The sequence below is a fragment of the Corapipo altera genome, unplaced genomic scaffold (genome assembly GCF_003945725.1).
Source record: "Corapipo altera isolate COAL_440 unplaced genomic scaffold, ASM394572v1 239, whole genome shotgun sequence".
In the NCBI taxonomy this organism is placed as follows: domain Eukaryota; kingdom Metazoa; phylum Chordata; class Aves; order Passeriformes; family Pipridae; genus Corapipo; species Corapipo altera.
The window spans coordinates 1687112-1703313 of record NW_020884938.1 but is presented as its reverse complement, the minus strand read 5'-3'; the positions used below and the strand labels follow the sequence as shown (position 1 = coordinate 1703313).

The following is a 16202-nucleotide window of genomic DNA, read 5'->3' as shown; positions in this document are numbered from 1 at the left end:
GCCTTTATGTGGATTTGGTCAAGTCTTTGCTTTTGATCTGCCTGGGATTATTAATTCTCTGTTATAATTAATGGAAGCTTTGTGTTTCTCCTGCAGTCTCTGTTAAAAGATCTCAGAGCCTTTTGTACATCTGATTAGTAATGCAGCAGCACATTGGTGAGTTGTGTGTGTGTGGTTTGTCTCTAGAAAAGAATCTCAGTGTAGCAGCATATTTGGGGCTGTTTTTTCCTTTAAAAATGCCAGTTTTTGTAAAGCTTCCGTTTGTTAAGTGTTCCTGGAGGGCTTTTGAGTTTTGAAGATGACTTTTCCTGAAAGAGTTTTAGCTGTCAGGTGGAAATTCAGGGTGTGTTGGTCTGTGGCAGGCAAACAGAGGAGCAGGTTAAGAAGCACTGCAGGGTCTTTACTCACCAAGGACCTGTTGCCTTCTGGTCTGACACTTCCCATGGGAAGTGAGAGCTCCAGCTGATACCTGATATTTTAGGCAAGGTCTTGACTGCTTCATGAGGGGGATTTGTCCTGTGTCCACATCTCTCCTGAGATGTGAGTGAAGGAGGGTCGTGTCACTGGTCTGAAAGGGGTAGGAAGGGTCTGGAGAATGGGCTTTCTATTTTGGGAATGCTTAGCTGAACTCTTAGGATATGAGCTATAGGCAGGTGAGTCACTGTCTGGAAAAGTGCAGCTGGTCACGGTTTTGTCTCTGGGAATAGCAGGGAAACTTGGGAAGCAGTGAGACTTTGGGGGATGAAGAGAACTTCCCATGCAGGCACGTTTCCCCTCTGTGCTGCTCCACCAAAGAGGGTGACAAACTTACTTGAGCACATCATCTGTAGTGGAGCCAAGGGTGACAAAGCAGTCTGATAGCTCCCAGAATTCAGGTTTAATCATGAGGTGAGAGTGCATCCTATAAAAGCTCGGCACTGGTTGAATGAGGAGAGCACTACGTACGGAAACTCATGATCATTGTCACAACAGCTGCTGCTTTCTGGGGGGTGGGATCCAGCCTTGCAGTCAGAAATAACCAGATCTAAAATTAAGTAGCATTTACCATCTGTTTTTGTGAGACACAGAGGCTTGAGGTCAGTTTTTTAATAACAAGGCAGTGGATGGCAAAGACTTAAGTGAACTCTGCTGTTCTTTTAAAATTACACTAAGATTATTAATAGTGAAGGTAGGAAGGATCAAACTGTTGGTATCAGCTTGCTTTCTTTTAAAAAGGAGAAAGCAGGGATGTCTTTTCTTTTTATAGCACTCCTGCTGACTTTAAAGGCCATTTCATGACTTGGGGGAAGTCCTTGACAGCTCTGGTGGCATTTCCAACTTTGTTCAGCTAATTCCTTCTGTTGTGTGCAGTTTGTGTGCAATCCCATGCTCTGAGACAGCCTGCCTGGCTTACAGATGTAGTGCTTTATAGCATGTGTATGTGATCTGCTCATTCTGTTAATTTGTTTGAAAGGCCAGCACAGCTTCCAGTGTGACTAAACCATGTTGACTGCTGACACTGCCAGGAGATTGTCAAAACATCTGAGAGCTGCCAGGAGCCCTTGCTGCTTTCCTGGGGGCCGGTAGAGAAGCGACCTTTTCCATGTGAATTTAAATTCCTAGTTGGAAATGTAATTCTAGTGGAAAATGTGGGTTTTTTTCTTAAAGCCTTGGCCACTTGCCCGTCCCTTTGTTACATTTGGATTTTGGTAGTGCTCGCTGATGGGGTGCTGAAATGTCTCAGGGGGCTGGTGCTGCCTGGTGATTGAGGATCTGCTCAGAGAGGAGATCTCCAGACAGAAGGGAGGGAGGGTCTGCAGACACCTTGGGGAAATCATAGCTGATTCTGCCAGATACCTTTCCAAGGCATCATCTTTAAGTGCCTGTAGTTACACCTGACTTGCCCTGTGTAAGTTCCCAGCTCAGTCATTTAGATCATCAGCAAGTTTTACCTTAAGGCCGTGACCATTTTGTAGAGTCTGCGTTGTGGGTCATGGTGAGGGCAAACCCTTGTCATGGGCCGAAGAGCATTCCCTGGATGCTGGGGCTGCTCCTTTCAGTTCTGAGGGGCTCCTCTGCCCTGACATTACCAGCAGGACCAGACAAACCCACCAGGGGCAACAGATGCTGGAAAGGTTCTGCTGGGGACCATCCTTGGCTAAGTGATGCTGCTTCAGCCTGTACTCAGCTTCCTTCCCCTTCCTGCTTCCCTTTGCTGCAGGTTTCCTCTGACAGATCTGTGAGATGGAATGATCAGGCTTTAGAGAAAAGTGCTTTACACCAATCTCAGTCAGAGAGCAAGGGACTGTACCAGCATAACAGGGGGAGATGTTCCCCGTGGGGAGGGGAAGGGGAAGAGAAGGAGCCCTGTGAATGGGCAGGTGGAGTGTGGGCAAGGAGCAGTAATAGCTCATGTGGGACCTGCCCTGACTAAAACCTGTTGTGCAAGCTCTGCTCTACCAGTTAAATGCCCTCTTGCATGGATAAACCTCCCAGCAGAGCCACTGTTGCCAGTACAAAGTCGAGGAGGAATAATGCCCATAGTCTTTTACAGTACCTTTGGGTTGGTGAAAGCAGGGGCTGAAAGCCATTGTTTCTTGTAAATATACATTAAAATACTGATCAGGGTCTTCTCAGAAATGAACCTGTTGCTCCATCCTGACTATTATTTTAACTGCCTCCCCTTGCTCATTTGTGGGCTCTCTGTTCTTTTTTCCAGCGTTGTGGCTCAGTTTCCTTTTCCTGCTTCTGTTCCTTTGCTCAGCAGTGATAAGTGAATACTGGGGGGGGGGGGGGTGAGCAGGGAAAAAGCCCTCGGTGTTTGTTCAAGTGCAGAGTGAAAGAGTTCTGGAGTGCTGCAGATGGGGAGTACCCTGGCAAGTTCACATCCCTGCGTGCAGTTGCTTCTCTGTGTGCTGGTGTTGCTCTGTGAACCTGTGTGTTCCTGGGGCAACCTGTGGGAAACCCAACCCCAGAGGGTGGAAATTACTCTCTTGGGAAGCTCCTTGCGGAGAAAACACCACCTTTGAGGTGCCTGCTTAAGAGCCAAGGCAGGTGCTTGGCTATCAGTGGGACAGGGAGGGATTCCTGGCTGGCAGCCCATGGCCAAGTGCCGTGTCTTGCTGGCCCCCCTTCCCCCCAGCAGCTGGGAGCCTCTCTCAGTGCCTCCTCCTGTGTCACCGTGCCCAAATTAGCAGAGCTTTGGCACTCTGGGGGTGGCAGTCCCTGTTATCCAGTTGCTACCATTCCATCAGTGTCCAGACATCCCGTGTGCTTCCCCTGTGACCTGCCTGTGCTGCCGGGGCCGGGATGGCCGGGCTGCTGTGCAAGAGGCGCAGAAAAGGAGGTAGGAAAGTTCCCTTTGTGGCAGGAATCTCTCCACGAGCTGTCTGTGCAGGCTCTGTGCAAGCAGCTCTCCCTGGGCAGCACGTTTTGGGAGGTTATTTCTGCTGAAAGAGCTCTGCTTTGCCAGCAGCAACAGGAAAGGATGTTTTGGTCCTATGGGATCTGGCCCAGCCTTGCTGGATCTGAAGGCAGCCACAGGGGTTATATGTGGCTCATCTTGAGGGATGGGGGCTTAATACACAAAATTGCATTCATGTTTTCTTTCAGTTCAGTAAATTGCTCAGAAACAAGGACTTCTTGTTGAGTAGAGATAGTTTTTCTATTAAGATATAAGAGCAGGGGTATCACCTTGATTGAACTTCTGTGAATAAAACTAGTTTAGCTGCATTTTAAAAGTATTCTGGCTTGAAATGAGTGCATAATTTTGTTCATATAGCATAGACTGGAGACACATACCCACTGCCCAGAGGAACTCAGCAGATCTCTTGTGCATTTGCACAGCATTAGGGATGATGATGCCCTGAACTTACTGAACACTTGGCATTCCCAGAATGACAGCCCTGCTGTAATAATGAAAAGAGAGTTTATCCAGAAACAAGGCTGGTACTTCCAAAATAAGCCTGGGCATTTATAGTCCTAGCAGGGTTTAAAAAAATCTTACTTATTAAGTTTGCACATGAATTTTCTTGTGCCTCATGGTGACTGTGTCCCTGTTGGCATCATGGTGTAGGAGCTGTTAGGGTGAGAAAGCTCAGGCTGGGTGTCCTGGGTAAGGCTGTTAGAGCTGGTTTCATCTGTTGCATGAGGCCTCTTTGCTCCCTGACTGTTTTTTGGTTGTAGAGTTTTTCAAGAAAATAAGAATGAGTGTAGAAAAAGGGTAATTAAGAGTTTCTTTAATAATGTCTTTAATCAGGAGGTTAAATAGCCTGCAGACCTTGCGTTCTATTTGTAATTGTTCTCACTGCAGAAGGTACAGCACAAAGAGCTGGCAGCCCCCTTTCCCTCATGAACCATGGTTCATAAACCATCAAAACCTCTCAAAATGTGAGGCTGGTGTTTGTTGCTTGCAGAACATGAGGACAAAATGTCATAATTGAGGATTTTAGTGATGCTCAGTGTCAACGCTGCGAACCAGAACTAAGTAACCTCTTTTGGGCTGCAATTAAGAAACATGGTTTTAAGCACCACCTCCTCTGTGGCAGTAGGATCCCTGTGTTTTCCAGGAAAAAAGCGAGTCCTCATGCAGGATTTTGTACCTTTGCAGGCTGCATGCCTGTGGTTTGATTTTCCAGTGGGAAGGGGGAATAACGACTGCTCTGGAAGGAAGAGCTTGCTGGGATACTCTCACTATTAGTTAACTGTTCCTCCCTTTTTCTTTTCCTGAGAAAAGTTTGTCTAGCAAACCTTATTTATTTGGAAGTCCTTGCTTTTCCCTGAAGAGAGTTTGGGACTTGGTCCCTCCCAAAGGAGACTGCAATACCACAAATGCTGCCACAAATGATTTTAGCCCATCCTAACACAGAACTGTCTTTGTATCTCCTATTTCACATGCATCTGTTTCAGTGTCTTGGCTTATAATAAACGTTATCTGGATTTAGGGGGAGATGTGCCTTGGTGGGTGTAAAAGTGTTCCAGCATTGCTGCTGCTTTTCTTACTGTCAAGCTCTGTGAAGATACTAAAGACCAGTTCTTGTCCTCAAGTTCATTTCCTCCCATGTGGCAGGATGTAGGGAAGTATTTTAATAGCCATTTTATTTATGAAGAGTACTTTCCTGACTTTCCCAAATGAGAGTTGCAGGTTTAGGACAAAAGCTTGAAATAAAAAGTTTCAGATTTGTGCTCACCAGATCGTGGTACATCTGTTTTTATCCTGTGGAAATGCTGGAATTAAATACATTTTCACCCTGATTTTGGTAGGTCTTCCTGAGAGTCTCTGAGGCTTTGATAGGGCCCCTTCCTTGGGGAGAAACAAGCACCCTGGGCTTGTTCTTACCACAGGATTGGGTTTCTTGCAAGAAGTTTCCAGCCAGTGGTGTGGTAGCTCTGTTTAATGGGAAGCTATAAAAGGATGTTCCTTTGATTTTATTTTCCACTGTGGCTGCAGTTCTTCATGCCATAAACTGTGGTCCTGTTTTGAAATGGATCTACCAGATGTTTTCTTTTACTATGAGTACTCCAGTCCACCAACTTTACATTTATTACACTCTTTCTCTCTGTTTTTTTTCCCCTCTGTTCAGTGAGTGACCTCCAAGAAGAAGGTAAAAATGCTATCAATGCACCAATGAACCCAAGCACCGTGGACATCCATCCAGAAGATACACTATTAGGTAAAGTCTTCATGCTACAGACCTTGACTAAGGTAGTTTATGGACTCTCTCCTGTGTCCATCCCCATCCCACCTCTCTGAGTCCCCACAAGAGCAACAGCATAATTTAACAGCAAAAAGTGTTTAAAACTTGTTGTCTCCCCTGGCCACATGTCTCTTGATCTACAGAATTAGTTGAAGCAAGCTGTCATGGAGACAAATAATTAAATTAAAACCAGAAAAGTGTTAGTCATTTGGATTCTCTGATTAGGAGAGTAGGAGGAAATGCAAAGTACTTTTCTTCTGAGACGTGGGCAAAGTGTTGACTGCTCTGTGTGTGTGTGTGTGTGTGTCTGTCTGTCAGGGGTGTCTCCAGTGATTTCTTCTGGATGCCACTAGAGTTTAGAAGATGCAGGACCACTCCTGAAGGCTTGTCATGCAGAGACATGATCACTGGTGAACCTCAACCTGAGTTTTCTGGTGAATCATGTGTGGGTCAAACACTGTTCAGGGTTAACAGTATTTTGGGTGTGTAGTGGGTGTCACTTCCTTGTGATAGAACGCTTGACTCATCCTAGGCAGTAATGGGGAAGTAAAGGAACAGGGGGTAAAAAAGCAGCAAAAGAGTTTTTCATAGGTTTATGGAAACTTTTCAGTGTTCAGATAGCAGGGCCTTGCTTTTTTAATAACAGTTAGGGGCCCTGGAAAATACTGAACCCAAATGGGTGGGTGAAGTCTGAGACAACCAGTTAGATGGTGTAGTCAGTCTGGAATGTCATGTTTCCCATGTTACAGCAGGAAAGTCTGGCACTGCCATAGGAATTCACTTTAGTCTGGTCATGGTCAGGATTTAAAGTGTGGCAATGGCCTGACCAGTGGTGATACCAACACCCTCCTTTGTTGTCATGGTAGAAGGAGGTGAGAAATCAATAGGAAAATAAGACATCACGTGGCCTGTCTACACTCAGTTAAAGATAAGTCCATGAGGTCCATAAATAATAATTTAGCTGAAGAGACATGGATCTCTCTGGAAAGCTGTGCCACTGCCACCCATCCTTGTGTTCCTGTTGTGCAGTGCCACTGAAAGGAGCAGCTGTAACCTGGATCACAGCTCCCACTTGGCTACTCAGGGAGCTAAAAGGAAGGGCTCAGGGAGACACCTGCAACTTAAAAGCAAGCACTAGAATTTAAAACAAGAGTCTTGCTCCAGCTGCGTCCTAAATACTGGTACCCATATCTGCAGTAACATAAAAGCACGTCCATGAAGAATAAAAGTTTCAAAAGCTTCATTGCTGGCTGTCATCCTAAACATAATTAGGGCAAACAAACTGTAGGAATTGAGTCACAGGCTTTGAAAACATACTTTAACATTTCACAGAAGTGGCAGATTTCCTTGGGGTTTCTCACGTGTCCGTGTGTGCTGTTGTGAAGGTAGTTCTGCCAAAGGTTTGGTTTTTAGCCTTAATGAGCTCAAGGGGATTTTGCCACCAACATTTCATCTCTTCTAAAAATCACTCTTGGTATTCATGCCTCTTACACTGGTCCTTCTGGCCATTGGAGAGCACTTGTCACATATCTTCATCTCAGCAGCAGCAGAAGTGGAAGACTTCACACCTGCAAAATCTTATTTTATGTTTTTCCCCCCTACACAAGTACTGATAAAAAGTGGGGTAATTTTATTTCTCCAGAGGTGAAGGAGTTCCTGCACTCAGGGCCACGTGTGACCAAGTTTCAGGGAACCAGAGAACAGAGGCATAAACTCTCAGCCCAGTTTCACTGGTTGTAGTACCATAAACTCAGGTGCTGTCATTTGGGACAGGTGTTTTCAAACAGGAGTGAAATCCAAATCTAGGAGAAGGAGAAAAGTAGTTGACTGCACTTTTTGCTGTGCTATTATTAACATGCCCCACATGAGGACAGTGATTTTCCTGAAGCGTTCTGCACAGAGCAGGGGAGATCAGTGGAAACAATCTTATTTTAGGGAAGTAGGGCTGTGTTATCTCTCTGTGTGTCCCTAAAATTGCCTGACACTGGTCATCAGACACTCCCTTGCTAAGATGATGACTGGGCACTGTCACTTGTCCATCAGCTGACAGGCCCCTCGATGAGTAGGAATTGTTGCACTGTGTGTTTGGAGTTGATCTCACTGAGGTTTCCCATTTTCCTTGGGCAGAGGAGAATGAGGAGCGCACCATGATTGATCCCAACTCAAAGGAAGACCCCAAGTTCAAAGAGCTGATCAAGGTAGGAAATCAAAGTTTTGTCCTCCTTCAAGTCTTTAACGAGTGAGCCGGAGTGATTTGCAGTTAAAAACCTTTAAAATCAGAACCACAATAAACAGCAGCTTGTTACTGCAGTGTGTCTGTGAAAACTGAGGTGAAGGTCAAGGTAAGGCTGAAAGCAACAGTGGGAGAGACACAAACACGTCAGAGTGCCCTGTGTTATGGCCTCAGTTTGCTTCCCTCTACACTTTCCCTTTATTGTTTTAAAGTAATTATAAAAATTATTTTTGTTAGAAACAACAACACAGCTGTATCTGGGTGGGACTGAAAATTTGGGGTAGTGTCTTCTGTTCTCCACACAGGGGTTGAGCTGTGGCATATTCCCCTCTGGAATCCTCGTGCACCCTGACTGCACACACGTGGCTCACAGAACGCCTCAGCAAACTGCTCATCTTTAAAACAAGCCCAGTGATCTCTTATTATCACTGCAACAACATCTTTAGGGTTACAAAACCACATCAAACCAAGTTCAGCAAGGAGCCGTGCTCAAATTTTGTGGTTATCCTAATTCACCTGGAATACATTGTGGTTTTAAATGAAGTGAATTTGCACATTCTTTCTTTGTTAGCACCTAAATCCATTAATTCTCTCAAAAGGTGCAGTGGTCTTGCATCACTCTTCCCACATGTAATGTGGTTTCTTTGCAAGTGGAGCAGTGATATTATCTTGAATAATACAGCTGAACATGAGTTGTTACAGTGAAGGAACCAGATGCACTCTGTGCTGCAGGAGACTTGACGCTGAGATCACAATTGCTTCTAAATTGGGAATTTTCCTGTTTTTAATAAGAGTTGGTAAGTCCTGCCCGGATGTGATAGTCCAGCAAGGTTATATTTTTCAGATTAAAAGTGTGAAAAGCTTCAGGAGCAGGGAAACCCATGGCTAGAGCAGCACTTGAGAATGTGTCTTGAGTGCTTGCAGCACGTTGCAGAGCCAGGCTCTGGGTCACCAGGCCAGTTTGCACTTGCACAAAGAGAGAGGCCATGGAACTGGAGATTGTTTCTTTGGGATCATCCTCAGAGGAGAGATATGTCCTGTAGAGAGCCTGTGTAATTTAGGTAATTGCTAATTATCAGCGTACCTCTCAGCAATTAGGAGTTTTTGCAGAGATTCAGCTGTGTTGGTGTGAATTCACACTGTGCTGGTGGGAATCTCCAAGGCAGGGAGAGGTCTGAATTGTGTTGGCAGAACTTACTTGATGCTACAGAGTTTGGATAATGTGAAAAAACGAGCAATTTATTCCTTGTTTTCTGTTCTTCTGTGGCTAATGGTGTTTTCCAAGAGCCCCAAGTAAGTAATTTGCTGTACAGAGCCAGCAGAAAAGGCTGCCTGCCCCACAGAGCTTGAAATGAAAGATCTCCACGGACTAGAGAGGAGTGAGAACTGGGATAGAGGGATGTTGTTACAGTTCAAAGTGGCTCCCTCTGTCTTTTCCCCTCAGAGAAGAATGTGTCAATAGCAGCCACAGAGCCCTCATGCCTTTGGAAATTTGGCTGCCTGGCTCGGTTTCCTTGGTGCCAGCCCAAATCCCTGTCAGCACCAGAGTCAGACGTGCCAGTGCTTTGCCATCCCTGACTCTGAGTGTGTCTGCTCTGGCAGTTGGGTGAGGGGATCCCAGAGCAAGGAAGCAGCAGAGACGATCCCAGAGCAAGGAGCAGCTAAAGCTGCTTTAGCATCCCTTTGTCTCCACCAAATGTTTTAATTCCCGCTAACCTCACGCCACAGGAATTACGTGCGTTGTGGATCGGGCGTTGGGAAGGGATTTTGACAGGGACACAGATTGTGGAGCAGTGTGGTAACGTGGAGAAAGCAGCAGAAGAAAAACACGACCAAAAGCCTCATTCCTCACTCTTATTATTATTATTAAAGCAAATATACAGCGAATCCCCTTGCTGAAGGCTGCTTAGTTGAGGATGCAAAAGTGCCTGCTTCAAGTCTTCTTGCACATATGAAAAACATTATGCCTGGAAGTGTTCTTTGTTACCATCATGGACAATATTCTAAAAACAGACACAGTGTTCAGCTAAGTTCCCTCTGTGGCCAGCAGCCTTTTCTTCCTCACTCCATTTGTTCTGTGTGTAGTCAAAGTTTGGTACGTGGCTGAACAGACCTAAAGGTGAAAATACACATGAGGGAAAGGCATGAGTTATTGGTTTTATTTATATATGTATAAATATTTTATTCACAAAATACTCTGTTTCTGGTGTCTGAAATGTGTGACTTCATGTCCTCATTGCCCAGTATTTGCCAAATGCACAACTAACTTAAAGTAAGCATTTCAATTATAAGTTTGGGCTGTTTTGTGATTAGAGATGTCCTGTGATATGTTGTTTCTTCTTTTCTACTTCAGAGTCAGGGTTTTATTCTATATATTATTGTGAATCTGATTAAAATTCAGTTTCCATTAATATATCAAGTTCCTCTGGCTGGTCCACATCACTAATTGTAAAGAGTGCTTGGGAGCTCTTCTGGCTCTCTTTTGAATACTTCAAGAAAAAGTTGCTAATCTATGTGTGCTTTCCTTGGTGTGTGTTTCTCTGTGTGTGTTTCTTTGTGTCTCGTTTATAAAGGTGGAGAGAATCTTTTTTCCTCCTCCTGGCTGAAGAGTAGAAGTTTCAAAAAGCTTCATTGCTGGTTGCCATCCTAAACATAATTGGGTTAACAAACTGTAGGAATTGAGTCACAGATTTTGAAAAGATACTTTAGCATTTCACAGAACTGGCAGATTTCCTAGAGGTTTCTCATTTTCAGCGTTTCGGTAGGAAAAATACAAAAAAAAAGAGCTTCTGCTGATTGAATACAAAATTTTAGAGCAGCAGCTTGCAAGAGTTGGGTCCTGTCTGAAAGTGCCTTGACAAAAGGCAGCAAGTCACAGTTGCAAGATGTTTTCCCTCCCTGCAAAGTCTTCTGTGAGATTGGCTGATACTGCTACAACTTTTGGCCTCTAAAGCCTCATCTAAACTTCGTACAGATCCAAAAACTGCTGCTCTACGTGCTGACTGAAATGAGTAAACATTCCCACTTGTGCTAAAATATTCAGTGTCCTAGAGGATACCACCTTTCTCCATGTCTAATTTTATGGCTTTTTGAGATTTACTGAGGTGAAGAGAAAAGCAAAAAGATGCCACTGTCCTTCTGGGAGGGTTTCACATGTGCCCAGATGAAACTGTGCTTCCTAAATGCTCTTTTGGAAAGAAGAAGCCTCCTCTTGGTTTCCAGGCTGCCAGTGCTTTGTGCTCTAGTCCATAGGCATAAAAAAATATGAATTTTTAATAGTAATTTCCCTGCTCAACCCTGAAGCCAGTCAAGCTTCCATAGCTTTGATCTCTGCCTCCTAATTTCCTCAGAAGTTGAGGGGAAGAGGGTCACTGAAACCAAGGTTTTCTTTCTTTGCTGTTTTTGGTGACTGGGCTTCCTGTTTTCCCATTGTGCCAGATGTGTTCATGTGTTTTGTGGTGTTTTTCCCATTGTCCATGTGTGCAGTGCTGACTGGGGGGTCCTTCTGCCCTTGAACTCCCCTCAGTGCCAGGGGAGCAGCCAGCCTGCAGAACAAAACCTGGTGGAGTTTGATGGAAAAAAACCCCCTCTTTCATCAGCTAAACAAACAAGTTGTCCTAGCCAGGCTCGTTTTTCCTGCTGGATTTCCAGCCCTCCTTTGTTTCAGCTGTCTGCCTCGTGGCCAATTCCAGTCTCCAGCCCACTAATGCGACGTGGCTGGTGTGAGCAGACACTTGGATTCGTCTGAAAAACCATGCAATAAAGAGATGTGTGAGAATTTAAAGCGCTGTTGGACATTTTATTACAAACATATGTGTCTGAGCACTTGACACGGGTCAGAAGTGATTTGTGGGAGTGTGGATGTGTGTGATATTTCAGTCACGGTTATTGTGTTTATAAAACCACACTACTAATCCCAAACACTATAGAAAAGCAGCTTTTTTGTGAAGTAAAATTAAGTGACCTAACAAAACATTTCTGTGTACTGAACAAGAAGATGAGTCTCAGGTGCATTGAAAACCATGTGGGATGTTGGAGTGGCTTCTCCAGAAGGAAGGAGAGGTGCAGTTAAACATATTTTCATGCATAGGAAAAACTCTCTGTCTGCCCCCCACCAATTTCTCTGGGCCTGTATCAAACTGTTTAAATTTTTAGACATTCAGTTTATTGACTGTTTTTCTGCTTTTACATGAAGGAGACACTGCAAAGAGACTTTCTGTGAACAGAGTCACAAAGTGTTTCTGCATGTCCTTCATTTCGATAAGCAGCGTGGTGCTTTATTTCCTTTGTAAAAGTTAAAAAAATCTGCACAGAAAGATCTTTCCAGGCTCCTAATGAAACATAATCAAGAAATCACAAGGTGGAGCAACAAATTTTGGGGGGTTGTTTGGGATTTTTTTAATTATAGCACTTACCAGTCTTCAATGGCTGTTACCAAAAAAAAAAAGGATTTTTTTTTTCCTTAAATATAAATTGAAAATTCATTTTTTGTAGTGGAGCTGGAGTTGTACTCTATGTACTGAGAAGTTAGAATGTTCTTTGGGGTATTTTTCTTACATTGATGTGCTAAAATAATAAAAGAATAAAACAACTATGGCTAGACCTTGTTTAATTTGTATCTCTTTTATGTACTTTTTTTTGCCTAAAGTTTTCAGCGCTAAATTTTTGTGAAAGATTTAATTAGCACATAGTGTAAGTATTTCCCTTTTTTAACACCCTCTGTCCAAAGCCACTTCATGATTTCTCTGTAACTATGCTCTTGTAAATGGGATGTTGGGTCCCATGTTAGAAGGTACTTCCAGACTTTTATTCTTTTATTTTTAATTCCTTGCCATTTTCTGGATTCTGGCTTCAATACCATTTAGCATGAGACAGACAAAATAAAACATTAATTAGTGGTTTCAAGTAGTTCAGCATCCTGAGCCTTCCTTTAGCAAGGCTTTTGAGGACTTCTTGAATTCCAGCCTCTTCTTACGTGAACTGTAATGAGATCTGATTATCAAATGATAATTTCAGCTGGGCTTCAGGTAATTTTGAGAAGTAAATCTCACGGCAGACCTAAATCTTTTGGGATTTTGATTTCTTCAGTTGCTTTTCTGTGAATGTGAGAACTTATATAATTCTGGAATTGGGATGAGAAACTGTCTTGTTATTTAGGACTCATTTTTCTGGGGAACTTTTTGAGGTGAACATGTTACTGTGCTTCTCAATGTCTTCCAGCTGTGGTAATCCTAATTTGTGTGAAGTCTCTCTCCAGCCCTTTACCACAGGTGTCCTTCTATCCCTTGGAAAAGGTTGAAAAATACAGGAGTAGGTGATTGGAGTTTTCTCTGCTAATATGGTCATGGTTCCCTACCTGCAGAGCAGAGCTCTGCCAACTCTTTTTATTTTAGGCTGCATCTTCTTGCATTTCTTTTGCTGATGTTGAATAGGGAACAACTTACCTGAAAACCTTTCTTTGCAATGAAAGCTCTTTGGAGGAGTCATTTTTATTACTGAGATGTTTAGAGGGCCAAAGTGATTTACACACACGAGCACTGATGCTGATCAGTGAACTGATGGATTGCCACATCTCCCAGCTAAAATTTGCCACTTACATACTGTTGCTTACTATTTTTAGAGCTGACTTTCATCCCTGCAGGTTTTCAGCGTGTTTTTGAAGTACTAAAGATACGACATTAGTATTTCACGTTGGGATTGTAAACTTCTTTGTGGACACTTTGTGGATGCAGTTTTTCTGTGCCTAGAAAAACTTCCCCGAGGTTTGTAGACTGAATGAACGTCAGTAGCCAGCCTGATTTATTTAAATGTCCTGGTGACCAATATATTCAAATACAGGATTCCCAAGATGGGTGTTTTCCAGTGCAAGACTGTCTACTGTTTTGTTTTGCAATTTTTTTGTATACTAAACCCTCACATTTTCTTCATGATCGTGGCTGCCAAGAAGAGGCAAAAGTGTGGTGTCTAATCAGAAAATTAATTTGGAGAGTCCTCAATTTTATATGAAGCAAATTAAAAACTGCAGGATTTTTAAATGAAGCTCGTTGTTTTAGGTGGCTCTAGTTAATGGGTTTGTCGTGTCTGTGGTTGGCAATACTCTCCTCCTCCTATAGAACCAAGGAATTAGCAGGAATTAACACTGTGTCTCTTCCCACAGAACTATATTATTTTTGCAAAAGCAGTTTAATTTTCCACCTAATAAGTTGGAGGAAAGCACTACTGCCAGCATCAAACAGAGGCTATTTTTCCTGTAACTGTTTGGAAGTTATTATCTTTGGCACCTGCAAAACTTAACTCAGTTCCTTTGCTTTTTAAAGGTTCTCTGTCTTCATTCCTGTTTTGCAGGTGATTGAATGGTTATCACAGCTATGGTATTCAGCATATTGGGACTGTTAGAGGTTGTAGGATGGTTATTGGACCAGTTTGACCAGGATTTTAATCCTAGACTTTTGTATTCTGCACCAGCTTAAGGTAAAATGCCTTGTGCTGTTGCTAAGGACAGAGATCCAGCTCGTGGGCCTCTTGAGCTGCTGTTTGTAGAAGTGTTCACTCTGTCCCTTCTGAAGCTCTTCTTTCTGGCACATTATTCACATTTATTCAGGGAGATAAACATATTCAGGGAGATAAATAATAGTAGGAGCATGGGACTGTTGGCATCTCTTGGCAGGTCTGCTGTTCACAGAGAAACAGGTTTTTGGGACCCAAAGAACACAGACTCCAGCAAAGGCTGTTGCTGCAGAGCTGCTGGTTGTTATTTGCTGTGTAATTGGTGCCATAAGGAGATGTTCTACTGAGATAAAATAGAGGGCATTTAAATTGCTGTACTGTCAAGACCTGAGTTAAAAATCATAAGGGACAAAGAGATGCTTTTACTCCATTGTTTTTATCTCAGGTCTTATTTGGAAACAGAAAAGCTTATGGTTACTCTTCCTGTGTTTTATATTCCTGATGATATGAAAGGAACATATTTCAGTCATTATTTTTTGACATTTGCCTCCTTTTTCTGTCCTTCGAGGTTCTGATTGACTGGATTAATGATGTGCTGGTGGAGGAGAGGATCATTGTCAAGCAGCTCGAGGAGGACCTTTACGATGGGCAGGTGCTGCAGAAGCTGCTGGGTGAGTTCACACAGGAGAACGTGCCCCCAAAAACTGGAAGGGGCCCAAAATTAATCTCTCCCAAAGCTGCAGAGAGCAGCAGGGCTGTGCAGTAATGCACCACCCCACCAGGGATGCACCTTCTTTCAGTGATAGCTGCAGTGTCAGCTTCTCCATCTGCTGGGAAGGCAGGAAATGCAGAGAATTCCCAGGTTTCATGGACTAACAGAAAAACATCTGAAATAATTTAAAATAATATTTGCATGTTTAGAAAAGATTAAAAGGCATCTTGGCTAAGCAACATTTTTCCCATTAATATTATTCAGATATTGATAAAAAATTCCTACTTTAGGTTCATAGAAACAGTCAAAATGTTCAAAGTATTTGTGAGTTGATAACCTCCAAGTCTTTTCTGTCTGGGCTACTGGAGTGCTTTTGTTTTTCTGTCACTTTAAAAGAAATAAATATTTATCTTCAGTTAGGGGAAATGCCCAGAAGAAACATACTCTTGAACTTGAGAGCAGAAATACTTCCATTTATTGGAACAGTAGGTTTTGATAACTCTGAGAGGTTTCTGAAGGCATCTTTAGAGTTGAAGGCCATCCCATTTTGTGAAAACAGTTTTGGTGAAGTATGTTTTTTGTTTTCAAGAGTGGAATAGGATATAACTGGAATATGTCCAACCAGTCCTGACCTCCCAGAGAGATGACTTTTCCTCAGGGTGGAGGGAGAACAGAAATCAGCTGTTCCCATTGCTCTGATGGCTGGAAAAACATCCCCCCCCCCCCCCTTCCTCAGCTCCCTTCTTTTCTTTTTTACAAAAAATTCAACTCCTGTGTCTTTGCAGCTCCACAGTGCAGAGGAAGAGAAAAATAACTTTTCTGTGACTTTGGCCACAAATAATTATATTACAGAAACAAAATAGAAGTTTTACTGATGTCGTTTTACAGATTTTCCCACATTAGTTCGTTTTTGGAAGTAATCAACCATGAAGTGACAACAACATGACAAGATTGTACCAACTTACTCCCTTGAATTAGTTCCACTAAGGCAGCACAAATCTGTGGCTCAGATGAGTCCATAACTCTTGAGGGTTTGAGGATGCAAAGATGTGCTTCAGCTTAAATTCACACCTTCAGCTAACTTGAAACAAAGCTTAGCAAGCTCAGTAAATATTCACACAGTATTTCCCATTTT

The 16202-nt window shown here is 43.1% G+C and overlaps 1 protein-coding gene across 4 annotated transcripts in view; it reads left to right on the top strand.

Annotated features, from left to right (window-relative positions):
- The window catches only part of PARVB (parvin beta), a 50669-nt gene that overhangs the window by 13749 nt on the left and 20718 nt on the right, over positions 1-16202 (top strand). For 3 of the 4 annotated variants that reach the window (XM_027660820.1, XM_027660823.1, XM_027660822.1), the window contains exons 2-4: positions 5562-5651; positions 7803-7873; positions 14924-15026. In XM_027660820.1, coding sequence (XP_027516621.1) covers positions 5562-5651; positions 7803-7873; positions 14924-15026 — 264 coding nt within the window. Of the gene's footprint in view, positions 1-3237; positions 3326-5561; positions 5652-7802; positions 7874-14923; positions 15027-16202 lie in introns of those variants that run through there. The other variant, XM_027660821.1, reaches the window with a different exon arrangement.